At 38.2% G+C, this 18213-nt stretch overlaps 2 protein-coding genes across 3 annotated transcripts; one reads left to right on the top strand and one right to left on the bottom strand.

Moving 5' to 3' along the window:
• Positions 6610-12515, top strand: LOC8085813 (kinesin-like protein KIN-14B). 2 transcript variants are annotated; one of them, XM_021457864.1, is made up of 13 exons: positions 6610-6747; positions 7022-7324; positions 7484-7567; positions 7676-7840; positions 7926-8032; positions 8159-8337; positions 8892-9053; positions 9265-9480; positions 9575-9612; positions 9720-9847; positions 10154-10858; positions 10940-11216; positions 12196-12515. In XM_021457864.1, exons 2-13 carry the CDS (start codon positions 7108-7110, stop codon positions 12309-12311), a joined length of 2394 nt encoding a protein of 797 aa, XP_021313539.1. In that variant the 5' UTR covers positions 6610-6747; positions 7022-7107; the 3' UTR covers positions 12312-12515. The 2 variants fall into 2 exon arrangements, with proteins under 2 accessions (XP_021313539.1, XP_021313538.1); XM_021457863.1 differs by having other exon boundaries at positions 10154-11216.
• LOC8074491 (pentatricopeptide repeat-containing protein At5g56310) lies at positions 12949-14714 on the bottom strand. Its single transcript, XM_002455347.2, has one exon. The coding sequence runs from the start codon at positions 14644-14646 to the stop codon at positions 13126-13128; it is 1521 nt and encodes a 506-aa protein (XP_002455392.1). The 5' UTR covers positions 14647-14714; the 3' UTR covers positions 12949-13125.

Genomic DNA, 18213 nt, shown 5'->3' with positions numbered 1-18213 from the left:
TTGTCCAGATTAGTGGAAGAGACACGTGCAGTTCACGTAAATTTGCAGGAATTAATCGTATACTCCCACTAAGTAGGATAATGAATCTTGCCTTTGGAGGTATTGTTGAAGAGGAATTTTATAGCTAAAATTGTGAAAATGCTAAAGTGGGCATTTATGAGCTCTTATCTTTGAGTCTTTCTTTAAGAAAACTCCTTGAATTCGTTAAAGTTTCGACAATCATTTGATCGAGGTCTTCAATTTGAATGTAAGAACTACTAAATTGGAACCTCAATCTCTACAACTAAAAATTATAGAGAGGACTCATCTACCACATTCATGGTGAAGCCACAACTTCCCTTTTAGTGTGTCATGATAGGCTATACCATCAACCCAGACCCCACTCACCTATACATGCAAAATTGATTTAGCAAATTAAAAAAAATCATAACTCATAAACCGAAGATATGCACCATTAAATTTCTTATAACAAATCCTTTAAAACAAGATCACACATGGATATATTTAGATAAAATTTTATTAATGAATATTTATCTTATAAAGATAAAATATTTTCTTTTATTAAGTAGAGACAATATTCTAGGTTCAACAGACAATGTTCTGTCTTTGTAAAAAAATATTATCGTTTTAGAAGAATAGTATTTTGGTTTTAGGTTTATGAAACTGATATTACAATATACATAAAAATACATAAATACATGACATAGATAAAATAATAATAAAATCTAGAGTAAAAAGCATAACAAAAAATTAAAAACACAAAATAGAGAAAAATTTCAAATAATGTCAAAGGGTTACTTTTCAAATATCGTAAATATATTTATAGAATATTAACATCACTAAATACATCATAGAATATCATTAAATATATTATAGAACATCACATCTATTATAGATTACATGTATACTAAGTGAACACCATAAGAAACATCATAGAACATCACATGCATACTATGTAAACATGACATAACACAACATAGAACACTAAATATATACTACATAAACATCGCATATATATAGAAAATAAAAATAAAAAATAAAATTACTAAGAAGAAAAATATAAAAACAAACATGATTAACAAATGATAAAAAGTGCATAGAGCAAATAAAATAAATGAATAATTTAAATAAGGATAAAAAAGATTAAAATAAATTAAAATATAAAATAAGAATGAAGAAACATAGAAAACCTAAAAAGAAAAAACAAAAACAAAAACAAATAGAAGCAAGGAAGAACAATAAAACTAAAACCAAAAGAAAAAGGAAATAAAAGGTAAAATTAAAACAAGAAAAGAATAAGGAAACAACAGGAAATAAAATAAAATCAAAAAACGAAAACTGAAAAGAAATGAAAAAGGAAGAATATAGACAAAAAAAATAACCATGAAGAAACATAGAGTACGTGGATTTTAAAACCCATAACAACATACGAGCATTAACCTAGTTGAAAAAAATTTGTACTTTCAAAAGTTGAAACCCTCACTAAAAGGGTTCGAGGAATGGGATTCATCACATTTCCAATCACATTTTGTTTGGTACGGGGAAGTCGATCAATGAGTTGATCCATATATTACCACCTCATGCCTCACAATTATATGGTTAGCAAAGGATCACAACATGTTAGGTTAGCTACAAGTAGGACAAAAACCTACCACTATTCGCTTGAGATTATCTACCTAATCTACCAGGCATTTAACAATATTTTTCTATCACAACAAATGAGCGAACAATACTTTCAGCAGCCAAGCGAATAGGTTGATGGGTATCATTTTACATATATATACCCATACGGTGTAGCACCCACGTATATAGGACTCCTTGTACTTTAAGCACCCACATCGCAAGCTCACGCTTGTAACCCATAGTGTATAGGAGTGGAAAATTAGAGCATGTTTGGTTTAATACCACGCCACGCCACGTAGCAGATAACATAAGGCTTGCCAACCGTGAAAATTAGAGCATGTTTGGTTTAATACCACGTCACGCCACGCCAAGTCCTTGTCCATGCCAAGTGTGGCGGCTGAATTCAGCATAGTTTTGGCCAGTTACGTCACTGAAAATGAACTGAGCAATGCTAGACAAGGTTGGGCGCACCACAAGTCCAGTCATCAAGAAAACGCAGGCTAAGCTTAGGCATCATGAGTTGTTGCTACCTCTGGCATGTTCTGGTAACAAACCATACATGCCGTTGTCGATACACTATGCGAGTCAAATTCACCGGTGCCAAATTAACACTATATGGTTTTGAGCTTATGTGGTTTCTTTTCTTTTTGTTAGTCTTAGTTGGGATGACAATGTTGGTAGAAAGATGATATATGTGTGTGTGAATGAAAAAAGCTTCTTGTCTAACGAGCAAAATGGTGACGACCAACAAAATTTGGAAAAGGCGTACACTCATTTATTAGGATCCAAACCTCGTAATCTTCAATCAATAACTAACCTCTTTTTTTTAGCATATCAATAACTAACCTCTTATAACTCAAATTTTGTTCTATTAAAATGGTATAATTAGCTTCATCTTTACTAATACATGCCCGTCAAAATTTCTTATCTCAGTTGTTTTTTGAAAGAAAAATGGTACCATTGGATTCATATTTGAAACTACTTTTGGTATGGTTATGATTCTATTGCTACAAATAATACAGTTTATAAGAGAACTTAAGAGTCAATGTGTATTTTTGTCAACCATGCCGAATCAAACCACGACTTGCACTTTGGAATGGAGGGACTGCAGTACAAGGCTTCATTGCCTATCATATCAGCCTATGCGAGGGGTCCAATAAAGAGCGTGAGGTGATTTATTTTCATAGGAAAGCTTCAGTGCAAGTGCCCATGAATCAGTGTGTTTTCGCTTACTTTCTAGTATATATGTTTTTTATTTAACCTACCCGGCTATCATTTCGGTTGAATTATAACGTCCCTAGATGCTAGATATATAGACTTGTTGGTGTGTGTGTGTGTGTGTGTGTTGTGTCACACATGGAACACGCAACAGGCCCGCACTATAGAAATTGATGGATGACTGTACCACACTTCCAATTCGAAGCTAATCATCACTTCATCAGGGCAATTCTCGAGAAAAAAGGAGGAGGTCGTCATGGCCTGCTACCAATCCACTTGACTTCTACCCAAAGTTTCACATAGTATCTGAATAGATACTTTTGGTGTGTGAAGAAAAAGATCTCAACAGCAGGGCATAATAAGCTATTAAGCTTCATCACCCAGTGATCATCATATATTTGAGGTGGTTGCCAGAAAGGATCTAGTCAGTGGGGATGAGCTTTCTATCTGCTTGGTCGGTGAGAAAGCATTTTCAGGGCGCCCAGAGCTCGATTCCAGCCTAGTATTATTTATGTAGATATGCTGATCAGTGTGCTGTTGGGATGTGTTAAGTCTGTTTTGATCCGAGACAGAATTCATCTCCTCATTTTTTCATTTTTCTTCGTCATTTATGTCTCGAACAAAAGGATATTTCGTATGCCCCTGACCAAATAAGGGGGCATCCACATTCCACGGTGCTCCGCTTAAAATGTGCTAAAGACATGCCACCTCATATATTCAAGGATGTAAAAAAGATAGGGTGGACAGGAAGATCAAAGATGTATCTTGAAAAGTTGAAAGAATGATCTACACAAAGTAAACAAATGGAGAAATGATAGGCACTCGTTGTATGTTCCCATATTATTGGAGCTATAGGCTGTTATCAAAAATAACCAAGCTGGAGCAATTAAGGTGCAGGATTCAAATCTGATCCAAAATAGTGCTTTGGAATGATTGTTTCTATGTATTTATTGCGGATTAATCAGAGCATTCTTTCTCCTTGATACTTGATACTAGTTGATACAGTTGAGTTGATAGTAGTACAAGCCAGTATATTCTCTCCAGCCCCAATGTTCCTTGACGTTTCGGACAGGGCAAATAGCATGCTTGCTGCAACTTTTGCTTGTTTCAAACATCGATTTCTGCTGACTGGAGGTAGCATGTATATGGCATCTGCAATGCGGGAGTGGCTTTATACATCTTGTACGTAGGGTTGGGGATAGCACTTTCATCTTGCACACTAAGGGCTTGTTTAGATGCAAAAAGTTTTTGGATTTTGACACTGTAGCATTTTCGTTTTTATTTGACAAATATTGTCTAATTATGGAGTAACTAGGCTTAAAAGATTCATCTCGTGATTTACAGGTAAACTGTGCAATTAGTTTTTCTTTTTATTTATATTTAATACTCTATGCATGTGCCGTAAGATTTGATGTGACGGGAAATCTTGTAAAGTTTTGGATTTTTGGGTGCATCTAAACAAGGCCTAAAAGCACATAAATTTGGTCCCGAGGCGAAGGGGTGCTTAGATACAGGAACTAAAATTTAGTCCTTGTCAAATCGAATATTCGGATGCTAATTAGGAGAACTAAACATGAGCTACCCAGTAACCAAACATTCGATGTGACGGAGACTAAACTCTAGGAGGGTGGGACCAAACACCCCCTAAGATTTCCTTAAAAATTCATGTCAGCTTTCCTCTCTCTTTTAGTACGTTCGTTTGTATTTAACTTGCCCCCTACCGCATGCCTTCTTTATGGTTTACACTCATCCGAGTGCAAAAGAGCAATGACCATTCTGAAGCCTTTTCTTGGTTTTCAAAAAATGGAAGAAAAAAGAATGTCCGTGTCTTTACGCGCACTGAAGGCTCAAACGTGCTTGCCAGCGAGAGACAGGGAAGGCAGCAAAGATTCCAGGCCACGCATATGTGGGGGAAGTGTGCTCATGATCATACGTACGATTCCTGTGGCCCATACAGAACTTGTATCTATCTCCCAAGGTCTATAAAAGGATCAGTCGCTATCACGTTTCTGTGAAAAGGGAAGAACGGTTTGATAGTTAGTATTAATAAAGTATACCAGATCTGGCAATATACATGGAAAGTTATAAACATATGTAAGTGAGAACACACAATAAACAACCTGTTCCACGAATTATTAGGTGAAAATAGTTTGATGAGTAGTTATACCAATAACCATAGGTGATTGTTAACATTCATATATCTCTATTATGTTGGACATCAAAGTACAACTGCCGATTGCAGTCCCTTGGTGAATAAGGCATATATATAAGGATAGAGACAGGCCAGATCACTCCAAAGGATCAATGGGCCCTCGAATTATTTGTCCACAGTTGGGTCACTGCCTCACCGGTGAAAGATCCACAATCAAGACCATCATTTATGTCCTTTGCTTAATTTGCCTCACTGGAAGAAATTTCATATGCTCTTTCTTAAAAGGAAAATGAAATTTTGTATGCCCTTGCTTCTGACTTGCAAACAGAAGTAGTTCTTGCAAGACAAGCCGTGGCAGAGCTTTCAGGATCAGAGGAGGCTAAGTCTACCATAACCAACAAAACACTCTGGGAGCATATTAGTATTCTTGTTGTCAATTCAGTGGTGCAATTAAGTACTTACTTGAGAAATTGTTAGATGAGGAGGCCATGGCAACACATGAAGCAATACATCATGGACGTGCCTGGTCAATGGTCATCCGCAGCAGGCATCTTTTGAAGGGACCAATCAATACCTTATCACATCCTCACAGTAGTCGCCGGTAGTTCATGCTGACTTCATCTGCGGGCCAGTACAAACACGGAAATGACGGGCACGGTGCTGCACTGCTGCTACTAGCACGGCACCATTGAAAATAAATTAGCACGGCATTTTTAAGTACTGATGAGGCATGGTCACAAGCTGAATCAGAATCCAACATCTTCACGCACAGCCCCACCTGTTGATCCTCTGAAAAGTTCAGCATGGCACATGGTTGGGTGAGCTTTCCGATGACAGCTGAACGGGAATGATTTCGCTAGCCAAGCATACTTCCAACCATTAAACATTGTCGCCATATGGCACGGAATACAATCTATCGTGGGCTCAGTTATATTAATCACCATCCTCTCTCTCTCTCTCTTCCGTCGACCCTCCCTCTACCTCCATCTCTCTCACACTCCCTCAGCCTCACCATCTATCTGACACAAACACTGAGGGAGTAGTGACTACTGTCCTGTTGTGGCACTGACTGAGTTTGAGCTCGCTTGACCAGAATAACCACAGAATCCCATGTATGGCGCACATGCTTTCTTTCGTCAGCTACGGTCCCTCTGTGTCTTTAACATAGCCGAAACAGCAAGCTCCATGACCAGTTCTTCCAACTACTATAGCTGAAGGGTTCCTGAGGGTAGCATGCCATCCATGGCGGATTCTACTGTCGAGGCTCCAAATGCTGAAGCCAACAGGAGGTAATATAGCCTAGTCGCATACTCTCATGTGATTGCTCTCAGCCCTTCACTGGTTGTGTCGGTTGGGAACTGTTTTGTTTGATGGGGACATGGTGATGGATATGAGGCCCTGGAATCCCCAGTCTTGAAGGTGAAAAGAGCTAGCCGAGATATTGTGAGCTCCCTTCTCTTCCAATGCTCCAAGCCTTATTTCGCACTCGAATTGCTTTGCAAGGAGAAGCGATGGATCATTCATTTTATCTTGCTTCATGATCATTTCCACATTATTTAGCCTTGGAAATGTGGGTAGTTGGACGCCTTCAAGTACAACTGACCTTTTCTTGATAGGTGATAGAGACCTGGGAACTCCAAGCTGCTCTTAAGCAATGTATGGGGCAGCTATGGGCTATCCGGAGGCAGCTCCCACACCCAACATTTCCCTTCATATTGTGCTCTGCAGACATTTGACCGAGCATGGAAGTGCAGGTACGAACTAGGAACACCTTCTTCTCTTTTATAGATTTATTTATGTTCTTTTTATTTCTGCTTTTTCGCCATCTAGTCTTCGAGTCTGACAGAAGCAAACAAAATTGGTCAGAAAATTGATTGGAAAATCATAGCAAAAGTCTTGGATGTCAAATAGACGTAGTAAGCTTAGACCTGCTGAAACAGTCCAATTCGGTTTATGTCTGACTTCAACAAAACACTGTTCTCTCTTTTTCTTAATATTCAATCTTACAACTTCATTCCAAAATGATAGGCTGCAACACCAGCAGATAAGGAAACCGGACCAGAAGGATAGAGTAGCCATACTGGTTCGTCTGACGGCGTTGCATAATACCAAACATGGATGGCAAATCAGGGAAAACAGTGCAGAGTTTGCCTGATACACTGTCATCCCTCATGGGGCTCAAGTACCTCACACCCAGCTGGATTGAATCGGTGTCTCACATCATCGAGGAGTTGTCACCAACCAAACCAAAGATGAAAGTAATGGTTCACACGGCTCAAAATATCTGTCCTGATGATACAGAATCAGATGCTAAAGTTGCAAAGATTCAAGGTATGCAGTTCTAACACTTCCCCTCAACCTCTAAACATTTCTGAATATTTTTTTCCTTTTTTGTTACAGAACAGATAAACTATTTTTGCTGAATGTTTGACTAAAGCAGATAAAACAGCAATAAAGTTCTCATATCTTCTCTTTGTTTGGTCATGACAGAGGAACTGGTTTTGCTGAATGCTAAACTAAAGCAGATAACATTGCAGAAGAGGCAGTCACTAAATAACTATTTGGATCTCAAAGGTTGAACTTTCTCCTGGATTTTTTGTGTTTGGCTTGATAAATATAAATGTCACTAAATGTAATGGAAGTTGTTAGAGTTTTGTTAATTCACATGCATTAATTTTCCAGGAAATATAAGGGTGTTCTGTCGTGTAAGGCCTTTTCACCATGAAGAGGATTATCAATCCGGAACTCTGTTCACCCTGGATGAGAGTAATGTATTCCTAAAAGTTGCTGAAACCAAGATAAAGCAATACAAGTTTGACAAGGTTTTCAACCAATGCTCAACACAAGGTATAATAGATTTGCATTTATAGGAACTGTGATGTTGAAGTGAATAATTTGAATGCCAGTCAGGTTACAGTAGTGTGGTTTCCAGGTGATGTATTTGCTGAAGTTGAACCAGTGGTAAAATCTGCTTTAGATGGCTATAATGTTTGCATATTTGCCTATGGTCAGACAGGTAGTGGGAAAACTTATACCATGGTAAGCTCTACTCATTCCAACTCCTTATCTCATTCATGAAGAATAGATGAAAATAAAAGTCCAAACAAATCCAATCCAACAGAAATCTAATATTTTGATTTTACAATCCATTACCACTTGAATCAGGAAGGCAAGCCTACAGATTTAGGTGTCATACCACGTGCGATTCAAGCACTGTTTGATCGAACTTCAGAGAGCAACAGAAGATTTCTGTTCACTTTCAGTATGCTCGAGATATATATGGGAAATTTGCGAGACCTGCTAGTTCCAGGAAGCAAGACACAGGGTTTTAAGAAAGTACCAAGGTAATTTAGCACTTTCTCTTCTTAATTCAATGATACGCAGCTCTCCTGCGTATTCGAGGAAAAAAATAGCATTTTCTCTTAAAATTTTGGAAGGACTACCTTGTTGCAAAACAAGTAATGAAATCTTGTTGACAGTCTACAGACTAAAGATGGGAAAATAATGTAAATATTATTCGGTCAATGTTGATAGTTTTGGAAAACTAAAAATATATAACAATGCTACTATAGTGCACTTGTGTTCCAAGGCTACATAGCGGTCCTCCACAACTAAGAAAATGAACAGGGCCATTAAAATGTTGCATTAAACGCATAGGCAACATATCAGTAATGCTGAAAAATAAAGTGTGAATATTTAGACATAATAGAAGGATCTAAATTGGGGGCAGTGTGACAATCCAGCAACTGTCCAAGAGTCAAGACATGAATTGGAATTGGCATAGGTGGTTCTTGTACAATTTTGTTGATGCAAGTTAACTAACTGACATACATATGTGAACACTTATCACCTTTTCATCTTTTCATTTGTTGGAAGTAAACAATTATTCTGTATACAGCCTTTCCATCAAAACAGATCCTGATGGTGGCATCGAGATTGAAAACCTAGTGGCAGTTACTGTCAATAGTTTTCAAGAAGTGAAAAGACTATATGAAGTGGGGACCCGCTTTAGATCAACAGCTTCCACTATGGCTAATTCTACATCAAGCAGATCTCACTGGTAATCTTTTTTACTTTACTGAAGAAAAATCCTTACTATAACAATTGAAAAGGCATCAGCCATGGTTGCATCTGACAGAAAGAGACCCTGAATCAAAGGTGCATGCTTACTGAAACCTTATTATGCTTGGATAGGAAAGTAGCTGCTTTATAGAAAATACCATGGAAGAATATCTATAGTAAAGCCTTATACTCTTCGTTATGTGCAACAGTTTGATTCGTATTGCATTGACCTCATTTGACGCCCCAGAGAGAAAAAGGGCAAGAAACAAATTATGGATGATTGATCTAGGTGGAAGTGAAAGGCTTGTAAAGACAAAGGCAACTGGAAAAAGACTCAAGGAAGGAAAAGCCATAAATCTGTCACTGTCAGCCCTAGGGGATGTGATAGATGCACTACAGACCAAAAAATCACATGTCCCTTATAGGTAAATAAAATCCCTAATATACTGGTGTTTGGCAGTTATCACAACAGAGTTTATTTTCGAGACAATGATACACGTTCAACTTCTTAATTCTCAGGAATAGCAAGCTCACACAAGTTCTTAGAGATTCTATAGGTAAGTAGCACCTCACTAACAGTTCCAGAAATGCAGACAAATTGCTGTTTTCTTATTTTACAAACTCGGTTTTCTTGTAGCTCACCTTGGTGTATTCATGTTGACAGGATGTGAGTCCAAAACTCTGATGCTTGTTCATATCCGTCCAAATGAGGATGATTTGTGTGAGACCATCTGTACCTTGGGTTTTGCAACGAGAGTCAGAAGTATTCGCCTGGAAAATGAAGAACCACAAGTAAGCTTTTGCAGTGACGCTAGCTTGTATATAGTCAAGGAAAGAAAAGGAAGAGACCAGCTTTGTACATTGTTATGAACTTAACATTAAAGTAGATATTAGATAAGGAGTCAGGCTGCTTTGATTTTCAAAGGCAAGTGATAATAACAAGATGAGAGTATGTTGAACTTGCAAAAAATGTTCGATGTCCCAGAAATTGTAATAACAATTTGTGCCCATGAACACAGATGAGTAATCCATTTATTAGGATGTGGTTCCACACAATCTTTGCTGCAAAAAACTAATGTTTTGATCTTGTACATACAGGAAGTAAAAGCACGAAAGAAACATTTGTTAATGGAATTAGAACAGGAGATCAGTGATCTAGAACAAGAATGTGAAGGTATTATTAGAAAGATTAAGAAGCTCAAGGAAACAATTGAGCATTTTAAAGGGCCTCAGCCATCTGTTGAAACAAATTTCGACATTTCGCATCCATCCAGTGAAGAGATGAAAACTGACATGTCAAAGAATACAAGGAATTCAAAGAATCAGAGAGATGTTTCTTCCAGGTTACCAAGGTTTATGAAGCAAACAGCGTCTAGCCAGCACAGGATAGGTTTAAATAAACACATACCTGTTAGTAACAAGACAAAACCACCAGTGCCACCAAAGAGAAGGCCTTCCTCAGTTTATGCTGAGTCTGTAAGGCTGCCAGTAAATGCTGTGACTTGGCAGTCAGAATGCAGTTCTGAATGCAGTATCTCCATGACAAGTGACATGAATTGGGTACCAAGTATACAAGATGGGACAGAATGCAGCCAGGATACATCAGAATACGAGACCAAGCAAGTGATTTTCTCAGAACATGAGAAACCACCACAGGACCAAGTGATTTCATTCGCAGAATCAGCGAAGACGCAGGATAAAACCGAGGAAATGGGCATTATAGACATTGACAGCTGGATTCATCAACAAATCATTGAAAACACTGGCATATGTCACAGTAAAAGGATGCTAGATATTACTGAAGTAAATGAATATGAAACTTACAATTCTAGTGCTGCTTCACCAGTTCAGAAGGAAATGGCTAATGGTTCTAAACTCTCACAGGATGAAGAAAGTGACCTGAACCTCCCCACGCAAAATGTAGAAGATATCAAGGAAACCAGGGCTCTTAATCAATTCACAAGAACAGAATTATACACTCCTCCATCAAAAGAACTTTGCAGCAATGTCAAAATGAAGGAACATAAGAATGAAAAGCTTGCGTGTCATGGAAATTGCAGAAGATCACTGCAGGAAGAGCTCGGCAACTGGAAGCCAGAGCAGCCAGACAAGGAACCAAAAGCTGTTCCTAACATGCAACCTGAAGACAAGTTCCATATAGGTACGTTCTGTTGAACATTATAGGACGAGCTTCCATGAAAATATATTTTCATGAAAAGAACATTATGCATCTAGTATCATCTAGATTTATTTATTACTTAGAAACTGGTATCAAAGTAGGTGAAAGGATTTGCAGAAAAGCTGTTATGGTCAGCTTGAGCAGGGATGCCTGTCCCAGACCTAAGTGAAACATTTTAGGATACTCATATACTGAGGTAGATTAAATTCCCAAAAAAGGCCAAATATTTCAACATTCTAACTAGACTAAGAATTAAATATGTTCATTTTATCATAGTGCAACAAACCGAACCGGTTCATGGGTTGGACCATTGAACTAGTCAAACTGGCAACCTCACTGTTTGGTTCAGTTAAAAGACTAACCATTCGATTGAACCGGTTCAGTCAGCCAGTTTTATGATGAACCGGTGAACTGGTTTTGTGATGAACGAGAAATAAGTTTGATGTTTGCACATTGATTTAGTACATTAGACAATAGACTAATATTGTACCTGTTGGTTTCATGGACATGAACACAGGTAGTTCTTGCTGCCAGAGGGCAGCTTGGCAAGGTTGCCGCTTGGATTGTATTGAAATAGAACTGATTACACGCTAAGGATACAAGGGGATGGCTGCTGCTTATATAGCCAGACAGCTCCCCAACAGACCTGACATATTCTAACATCCATAAAGTAGAAGATGCTCTACTTGGTTCTCAAGGCACCATAATCAACTTGGCTGCCAAGGAACCTACACTTGTAGAAGTAAATACTAGTAAAAGTAAATATGCAAGATAACTAGGTTTAGCACAAGGCTAACACCCATCAGTACCAGTGAACCAGTGGCTTGACCGGTTCGATCTCCGGTCTGGCTTTTCATTCTATGAATTTCATGGTTTTGCTTCCACTATCACAGTTCTACCAACGGGCATATTGTGCCTAATTGGGAAGCTCTATATTTACTGATTTTGTTCTTCTCTACAGGTAAATTGACAAAGTTCATTCGAGCCCTTCGAACAGCATGGATTGGTGCTCTTCTTGGACTAGGCAACATGAACCTTGGATTAGAGCAAGACTTCTTCAAGAGCTTAACACTCTGATTCACCATCTTAAAAGGATTCAACGAAGTTGTATACAATTTTAGTAAGAGTAACTACTTCGGGAATCAATGGGCACAGTGTATATATATTGCCACAATGAAATGTAAACTGCCAATATGCCGCAGTAGCAGGTGAATTGCTAGTCTGAAATAGTTTCTTTGATTATAAATGGATAATTCAAGAAAACTGGGGGGGGGGGGGGGGAGATGGGAAGAAATACATATATGATGAATTTTGTAGTATCATGGAGAGTTATTTAGTATTATGACATAATATGACATCTTTCAGATAGCACCTTAAATTACTAGAACTTTTGAGCTAAAGCTGTAAAGTAGCAGTGTATTTTGTTGCAAATATATGCAAAAGAAGAAGCTTGTCAACTGGGGAGACAACCATAAGTTTATATCAAGTCACAAGGCCCTGCTGCTGATTTTCATACCTGTAAAGGTCCATATGCTTCAAGAAAATCAAATCTATTGTGCAAAAGTAAGTCGATCATAGATCAGTGTTTTTGAGTTTGACTTTATGTACCGAGCACCACCTACTCTTAAGTCAAAATCCTTTGCAGAGCCTCAGCACATCCCATGTGACACAAATATATATGCACTTGCTAAGTGTAAAAAAAACTCTACAAAAATATTCAATCCATCTTCCACAGAAAGAAGTAATCCATAGAGCAATGTATATACTCAATTGACTTCAGTTTACCACTGGTATTGTTTTTATTTATTTTAAGCATTGATGTCATATAAAGAATCAGATATCTTCTGGGCATATCTGTCAATTACGCAAATAATGTTCTTGCATAGTGATCTTAGCCTTCTTCAATGGCATGTAGTACTTCAGGGAAAACAGAAGCAAAACCAACAGATTTCATGTTAGTGTTGATCTCACATAATACTTCACATATCTTATGTAAGAAAGGATGAGACCCATCCCTGGAAGTGAACTCATGAACCATGCCATCAACTTCAATGGAACTTGCCCCGGGCACATTCCTCAGTCCCCTTTCTTTCATCGCCTTTCGAAGTTTGCTCACATCATCCCACCTTTCCTGTTCTGCAAAAATATTCGATAGGAGTATATAGTTCCCACTGTTGCTAGGCTCAAGCTCAATTAGGTGCACCAAGGCTTCTTCTCCAAGATCAGCATCACCATGGGTCCTAGATGCAGCAAGAAGAGCTCCCCATATTGCTGCATTTGCCTTCAAAGGCATGTCCTTAACCAAATCTTGGGCCTCCTTTAAACAACCAGCACGACCTAGTAGATCAACCATGCACCCATAATGTTCAACTTGTGGCTTAATCCTGTACTGAGACACCATGATATTGAAATACCAGCGACCCAGATCAGTTAGTCCAACATGGCTACACGCTGATAAGATTGCTAGAAAAGTGACATCATTTGGCGCCATATTCTCCCTCTCCATCCGGCGAAACATCTCAACAGCTTGCAAACCGAGGCCATGCAATGCAAATCCAGCAATTAGTGTCGTCCAAGTCACGACGCTCTTCTCCTCCATACCCTCAAACACCTCCACTGCCTTCTCAATACACCCACATTTCATGTACATGTCTATGATCGAATTCATCAGTGGTATCTCCTGCCTCAAGCCCCGCCTGACGACAAATCTGTGCACCCACTCCCCTAAATCGACCGCACCCAGATCCCCACATGCTGACAGAACAGACAGCAATGCCACACCGTCAGGCTCGATGCCTTCCACCTGCATCCTTCGAAACACCTCGACTGCCTCCTCCGGACGCCTCATCTGCGCGTACCCCCCGATCACCGTGGTCCACGACACCACATTCCGCTCCGGCATAGCATCGAACAGCTCCCGTGCGTGGGCCAGGTCTCCGGCCTTCACATACCCTGCGATCATAACGTTCCAGGCCACAACGTCCCTGACGGCCATCTCGTGGAACACGCTGCGCGCGTCGGCGACGTGTCTACATGTGCAGTACAGCTGGACGAGGCTGGCGGAGACGTGGGTGTCGGAGGCCACGTGGCCGGTGCGGAGGAGCAGGGAGTGCAGCTGCGGGCCGAGGAGGCTCCTGCGGAGGAGATGCGACGGGAGGCGCGCTGCGGCCCTGAGGTACACAGAGGGGTGTACGCGGCGGAGGAGCGCGGCGGCGTGGTCGCTGGTTTGCTGCGGGTGGGGCACGAGGCGGAGGGAGGCGAGGATGAGCGCGGAAACGAGACGCGGGTGGCGGTGGCCGCCGCGGGGGAGGAGGAAGGCGTGCGCCTGCAGTAGGTGCCGTGGGGAGGTGAGGCGCGGGAGGAAGGAGAGGAGGCGATGAAGCACAGGCGACAGTGGCAGGGACGGCGGCATGTGGGAGCCGCCGTGGTGACCGGCGGGTGACCGGAGCTTGTGTGGTCGTGGCGCGGGGTTTTGGGAATTTTGCACAGACACGGTATGGTCATTTGGTTCGGCTCGGCCCATTACGCAGCCCATATACATAATAAAAATTTCTTTTGGCCCGCCTCAAATTTTGCAGTCTCGTCTAATTTTCATCTTCGTCCATAATAAAACATTTTTCTCAAAAAAAACTATAATAAAACCATTTTTTTACCCTTTTCACTTTAATGCACCTGACCAGTTTTGATGGTGATTTTCGGCGCCATATCAAATGTCCTATGTGGTGTCATGTTAGCCACAAAAGAGCTGAATCGTACTAAAAGCCTATCTATATCTCTTATAAAGATAAACCCCACTAGCTATTTCTCTTGCCATGCAAAGTATCCACATCAGCATCCACTAGAACATTCCACTAGCACATAACACATTCAACTATCTTGCCATACAAAGTGTCCCCACTAACATATCCAACTACGCATACCATTATATCTTCATTCAAGCTATTCACATTAGCAAAATATATTATTTACCAACATATATATTGTTGCATTACCAACAACAAATATATACATACTCTAATTCTTAGTGATTAAACACTCTAACCTACTTATTCCTTCTTCATACCCGCAGCAACGCGCAGGAAATCCTTCTAGTTTAGATAAGAGACTAATCACCAACTTCACTAAAAATTAACCTAAGTTAGCTCTAGTGCATCCAAACAGGATGACTAATATAGGCTATTTTTTATATATAAGTCTTCGACTAGTTGCTAGCTAACCTTGGCCAACTTGAGCTATTTTTTAATCCACCTAGTAACTAACACTAGCTCATCCGCCCTAAGTCAAAAGTTAAGAATGTATATTCGAACTAAAAATGTTACAAAACAAATTAGTCTAATCATTGAAAGAATCGCAAAATATTTTTGAAACATCACAGACACGTGAAAAAGAGGGAGAGAATATGGATTTACGGTGTTAGCACAGAAAGTAGTTTGCATAGCAGATATTTTACGTGTTTGAGATGTTTTAATGATAAAAATTCTGAAAATGCAATGCTTTAATATAGAACTAATTTTTCCTTAAAATATCCAAATATTTTTTAAAATATATGCAACCTCTTGAAAATTTATAGACAGATTGATTTAGCTCAAGAAATATGAAACTAGTTGCATTTTCCTCAAAAAATCATTCTTTATCTTACGGTGCCAAAATTATAATTAATTGAATATATAATTCTTTTTAGTTCTTATTTGCTAATAAATGCTCTCATTGTCTATCATAATTGGCCTACATTGAGGTCCAAGTGACTTTGATAACAACACGTGCGTCATGGAACTACATCATACTTAATACTATTTATTAGTATGAACATAAGTGACACTCTATCATGTTTGTGACACTTGCTCCTATTTGTACAAACACCATAACATGTGGGCTAGCATCTAGATTTTCCTATCGCACTATGCTCCATAATTCATTGTATTGGTACTTAATTAGTTAAAGTCAATAGTTTGCAAAGACTTAATTAAATATATTAAATAAAGATGCATACATATTTACGGTTGGTGCATGCAGCCACGCAAGCTAACATAGCTACTTTGAAAATTTATTCAGGATAGGGGATCAACGTCGTCCTAACAACACTCCATGTAGTTCTGGTGATCAATTTTGACTAACTATAATATATAATTTCTACTGGTAAATAAACACCACAAATGAGTACATTAAAATTCAAACAATTTAAAGATAGGACCCACAAGATAGACCAGATCTAGGACAAGATGGGAGGAGAATATAAAGTTTAAGGGAGTCGTACTCCATTTTCACCAAAATAAAACTTTAGGATTAGGAAAATAACATTTTAGTCCTCGAGTAGAGAGTAAAATAAATGAAAGATTGAATATTAGTTTAGGAGAATAAAATTCCAATTTTAAAATAATACTGTAGATTTAGAAGCAAACTAAATGAAAAGGTTGAATACAAATAAAATATTAGTTTAGATGAATAAAATTCCAAATTTTTAAAAAAGAGAACGTTTCATAAATTGTTGGAAATAATTAAAATATATTGTCAAACATCACATGGATATTACGTGAACAAAAATTATCATAGAATATCTCATGGACATTGTGTGAACAATTGAAAGCAAGTGCTCAACATCCCATGGATGCCATGTAAACAATGCAAAATACATCGTAAACTATCTTAGAACTTATTATCTATATCTATAATTAATATTAGAAGGTAAAATAATTATTCCATCCATATTGTTTACTTTCTACAGTGTCCTTACATCTCTCGTTGTCTTATCTGGGTCTTAGACTCATAAACCATGCCCATATAAGTTAGAACCGTGCTTATTTGTATGTACACCGACTAAGTCGATGTGACTATTACATAAATCTCCTAGCCATAGGTCATTTAGATGACTGCCCTACAAGCTACATGTTCCATTGCAACACACGAGCAAGTTACTAGTAAGAACATTAAAACACCATTTTGTGAACACATGAACATTTGGAAAGATCCATAATACATTGTAGAACATCTCATAAATCCTATAAGTTAAAATCTACTAGATACTAAAAGAGTAGTATTACTCCACTATAAATAGTAGTGCACATAAATATTAGCACAATATCATATATACAAAAAAATACTACACAATAATAAAATAAGTGACAATTAAACATAGAACAAAGTTAATAAAAAGGTAAGGAAAATGCAAGCCAAAGAAAATAAAAATGAGAAATCAAAGAAAAAATAGCCGCATGTGAAAGTTAAAGCGCATCTTTGAAAATTTATTTACTGCTACATTTTTCTAAATTATAAGTCATTTTTGACTTTTTTGGTATGTATATGTTGCTATGAAAAAATAAACTTCTAAGATCAACAATCAACCCCTCTGTTATGAATGTTTGTTTTCTTTATAGTTTCAAGTTTAAATATTGTGGGGTAGAGAAAGTCATGACGTTGTCGTCTCCTTAAAGCAATCGGTTGTTATGTGATGTTTCATTATGTAACAAAAATGTTTAGTTATACATATATGAGGCGTGAATCTTAGTGAATCTACGAACATCTCCAGGAGTTTGGTAAAATAACTTCATGTCTCAAACTTTTAATAAAAAGAAAAAAAGTCTCCTCCAACAGTTTGGTAAAAGAGGTACTTAAAAATAAAAAGTTATCAAATATCTTCCTCAACTCATAAGTTTGCAAAGCGGATAGAACTCTCTATCCCTCTTGTAAAATACATGATCGGCTCAAATAAACCAAAAAACAAATAGATGTGAATCGTACTATAAATTTTTAAATTTTAAAAAGCTATTATAGATTATTATTGTTGGAGAAAAATAAACTTTAAAGTTACTATTACTTTTATTAACTTGCTAGATTTACTAGTTTAAAAATAAATTATACCAAACTCTTCGAGATTCTATTCATTTTATTTTACAAATACGGCAATGTCTACTTGTGTTTATTAATGCTTATATTAACTGTTCCCTATTCCTTTACTGGAACCAGCTCTTGTGCCGTTGGAATA

Source organism: Sorghum bicolor, chromosome 3, assembly GCF_000003195.3.
Source record: "Sorghum bicolor cultivar BTx623 chromosome 3, Sorghum_bicolor_NCBIv3, whole genome shotgun sequence".
Lineage (NCBI taxonomy): Eukaryota > Viridiplantae > Streptophyta > Magnoliopsida > Poales > Poaceae > Sorghum > Sorghum bicolor.
Note: the sequence above shows the minus strand (reverse complement) of the source record. Positions and strands in the feature narration are given on the sequence as shown.